The sequence below is a fragment of the Bison bison genome, unplaced genomic scaffold (assembly GCF_000754665.1).
Source record: "Bison bison bison isolate TAMUID 2011002044 unplaced genomic scaffold, Bison_UMD1.0 scf7180017864213, whole genome shotgun sequence".
Classification (NCBI taxonomy): domain Eukaryota; kingdom Metazoa; phylum Chordata; class Mammalia; order Artiodactyla; family Bovidae; genus Bison; species Bison bison.
In genome coordinates this window covers 6,577,871-6,581,009 of record NW_011494785.1, presented here as the reverse complement: position 1 = coordinate 6,581,009, position 3,139 = coordinate 6,577,871, and the positions used below count along the sequence as shown (strand labels likewise).

The window sequence follows — 3,139 nt, the reverse complement described above, 5'->3', positions numbered from 1 at the left end:
GGCCAACGGGCTCACGGACCTGAGCAGCGCGCGGGCCCGCAGCTACGGCGCCCTTGTCGCCTTCTGCATCGCTTTCGGCCTCTCCTACGGCATGGTGGGCGCCCTGCAGTTCGAGGTGCTCATGGCGGCCGTGGGCGCACCCCGATTCCCCAGTGCTCTGGGCCTGGTCCTCCTCCTCGAGGCTGTGGCTGTGCTCATCGGACCGCCCTCTGCCGGTGCGCCCCGTCGGAGGAGAGGGTGGCCTAGTGCCCCGGGGTCCGAGGGAAGCCCCCCACCCCTTTATCCTGGATGGAACATCCAGGGACGGGGGAGGGGAAGGGCCCCTTCGGGAGAGACAGCCCGGTTACACTCCCCTTCCCATGGCCAACTAGCCTCCCCTCCAAGCTGTACCACCCGCTCAGGGTAGGGCCAGAAAAGCCAGGAAATGTGCCAGGAAGAACCCAACGTGGGTGGTCTCCAGCAGATGGCACAAAGGCCTTGTGAAGTGCAGGTGCTTATTCTCCTTCTGCAGGGAGGCACAGAGGCCAAGTTCAAGTTGCCAGTCCCAGAATCCGATCTGAGCCCGCCCAGTGCTTAATGCCCACACCTCCGAAATACTACATCTGAGTTTTTAGTCTCCCCAGCCTCTAGGGGTGACTGGAATAGGGAGTGTCCTTGAGGAACCAGGAGCAGAGTTCACAGGGGGCAGGGCGCTGGGGTATTCTGCTGTGCACACTGCCTGCTGGGTGCTCTACACTCACATAGGAAATCATCCTGATGAGGCGGCAGGGTAAGGCTTCCTGCAGGGTGGGCATGAGCGTGGCCTTTCGGGGCAGGGCAGGACCCCACAGGAGAGGGCACAGGGTGTGTCTGGGGGACACTGTCCCTGTACAAGTAAGGCAGGAACTAGGATCAGAAAGGTGGAGGTGGGAGTTCCTAGGGTCTTCCTGGGTGGTCAGGCTATCCCTGAAATGGCAGGAAGCCTGCCCATGAGCAGGAGAGAGCTGAGGTCACAGGCTCCGGGATGGAGCCATGACATGGGCCACCTTTGCTGGGGCCCAGGCTGCAGCTGAGATGGCCCACGCTAGCTGAGCGCCCTCATCAAATTTTGCCAATTCACCTGACCCAGTGGAACCACAAAGCTCCTGAAGCCGCGTGAGCAGCCCCCGAGCCCACCACCAAAAGTTATAAAACCAGCCAGAGGCTCAGAGACTCATCTTTCATTTTCTTGTGTGACCCTGGGGTGGATCTAATAGGCAGAGAAGGTACTTGGGGTGAGAAGAAGGTGAGGACTGCGTGTGGGGTGGGACTGGCTGCTGGGCTAGCATCAGGAAGGCAAGTTTAGGGTGCTGCTCAGAGGGGCCCAGGGTGGGCAGCTGGCTTGAGGACCACCAGGGAACCTCCTGAGGCCACTGAGATGCATACGGAGAGGGTCACAACCTGCTGTGGACTGCTTCAAGGAGGCCCCTGAGAGAGCGAGGCATCTGAGGAGCCACACTTCAGGGGAAATACTTGGAATTTAAAGATTTTCCTGAGGGAATTCCTTGGCAGTCTGGTGGTTAGGACTCTGCACTTTCACTGGGGGGAATCTGGGTTCGAACCCTGGTCAGGGAACTAGCATGCTGCAAGCCATGCAGCATGGCTGGGGAGATAAAAAGACTTTGCCAAGTATGAAAGTAACAGGTACCTGTGATAGAAAGCTTGGAAAATACAGAGAATAGGAGTAATCTCTCCACAAACCCTGCCTCCAGTCCCATGCTGATGATAGCTCAGTCTGAGTTACATGGGGCCCCCTGGGAGTGGGGTTGGCCTGGGAGGTTGGGAGAGAGCTGAACCAGGCCCCTGAAGACCAAGGTGGTTAGGTGGAAAAAGCAAGAGTTGGGGCCCCCAGGCTGAGCCCTGTACTCTCCCAACTCCCAGGTCAAATATCCCCAGCTGGGCCAGTTCCAGGGTACATGTGGAATTTGAATTTGGGGAACAGGAGGGCCCTATAAAGTGCTGCCTCACCTCAGGCCCCATGTGCTCAGTCATTCAGTCGTGTCTGACTCTTTTGTGATCCCATGGACTGTAGCCCACCAGGCTTCTCTGTCCATGGGATTCTCCAGGCAACAGTACTGGAGTGGGTTGCCATTTCCTTCTCCAGGTGATCTTCCCGACCCAGGGCTCGAACCCACGTTTCCTGCATTGCAGGCAGATTCTTTACCCCTGAGCCACCGGAGAAGCCCCATATCACTTAAGAAACTGAGATCCAGGGAGGAGAAGTGACAGTTTTAAGGTCTCAGATGGCAGAACCCTCATGGATTTTTGCCATCTGAAACAAAGACTGGGGAGTGTGTCCCGTGAGCCCCACCAAGAGCACTGCGTGTGTCCATGTGCGCGTGTGCGTGTGTGAAGGGTGGGCTCCCCTGCCTGCCCTCACCTCCCATCTGCCCTCCCCTCAGGCCGCCTGGTGGACGCGCTCAAGAACTACGAGATCATCTTCTACCTGGCAGGCTCCGAGGTGGCCCTGGCGGGGATCTTCATGGCTGTGGCCACCAACTGTTGCCTGCGCCGCCCCAGGGACGGCCCGCCCAGCCCAGGCACCGAGGGCGGGGCCGGCGATAGGGAGGAGGCTGAGGCCGAAGTGGACTCTGACCTCCCGCCCGCTGGCACTGAGGAGCCCGGTGGCCTTGAGGCCGTGGAGGTGCCAAGCCCCGGCACTGGGCCTTCGCAACCCGAGGTGAAGATGGAGCCAGGGCTGGACTCTTGAGTCTGTGTAGCGCCAGGTGGCAGGGACTTCAGAAATGGGGCTTCCCCTCTCAGAGCCCCCACACCAGGTGGGGGTGGGGGGCTGCTCCTGGGGGTCACCTCTGGGGGTCCATGAGGGGAGCTGCCACCCTCAATTGCCCTGGGTGGCCCTGGTCCCGCCAGTGAGGCCACTGTTGCACAGCCTGTGTGAATCTGAAGTTCATAAAACTGAGCTGACAAAGAGTTCTGTTTCTGCATCTCTGGCTGCTCCCTAGGGGTTGGGGGGGGGAGGACGGGCGCGTGGGCCAGGGAGTCCGAGAGGCTCTCCCCTGGGCCCTCTGATGGGAATTGGTGGGCGCTGGGGACGGAGTGGCAGAGGGGGAGGATGGCAGGGGAAGGTGGCCCTGATCCCGGCCCTGCGCACTGAAGCCCT

The 3,139-nt window shown here is 60.2% G+C and overlaps 1 protein-coding gene across 1 annotated transcript in view; it reads left to right on the top strand.

Annotated features, from left to right (window-relative positions):
* SLC16A8 (solute carrier family 16 (monocarboxylate transporter), member 8) overlaps positions 1–2,937 on the top strand; it is a 4,944-nt gene extending 2,007 nt beyond the window's left edge. Inside the window, exons 4-5 of the mRNA XM_010845224.1 lie at positions 3–215; positions 2,421–2,937. Of these exons, the coding sequence (XP_010843526.1) occupies positions 3–215; positions 2,421–2,728 (521 nt within the window). The 3' untranslated portion in view covers positions 2,729–2,937. The remainder of the gene's footprint in view (positions 1–2; positions 216–2,420) is intronic.
* Positions 2,938–3,139: the final 202 nt, after the last annotated feature.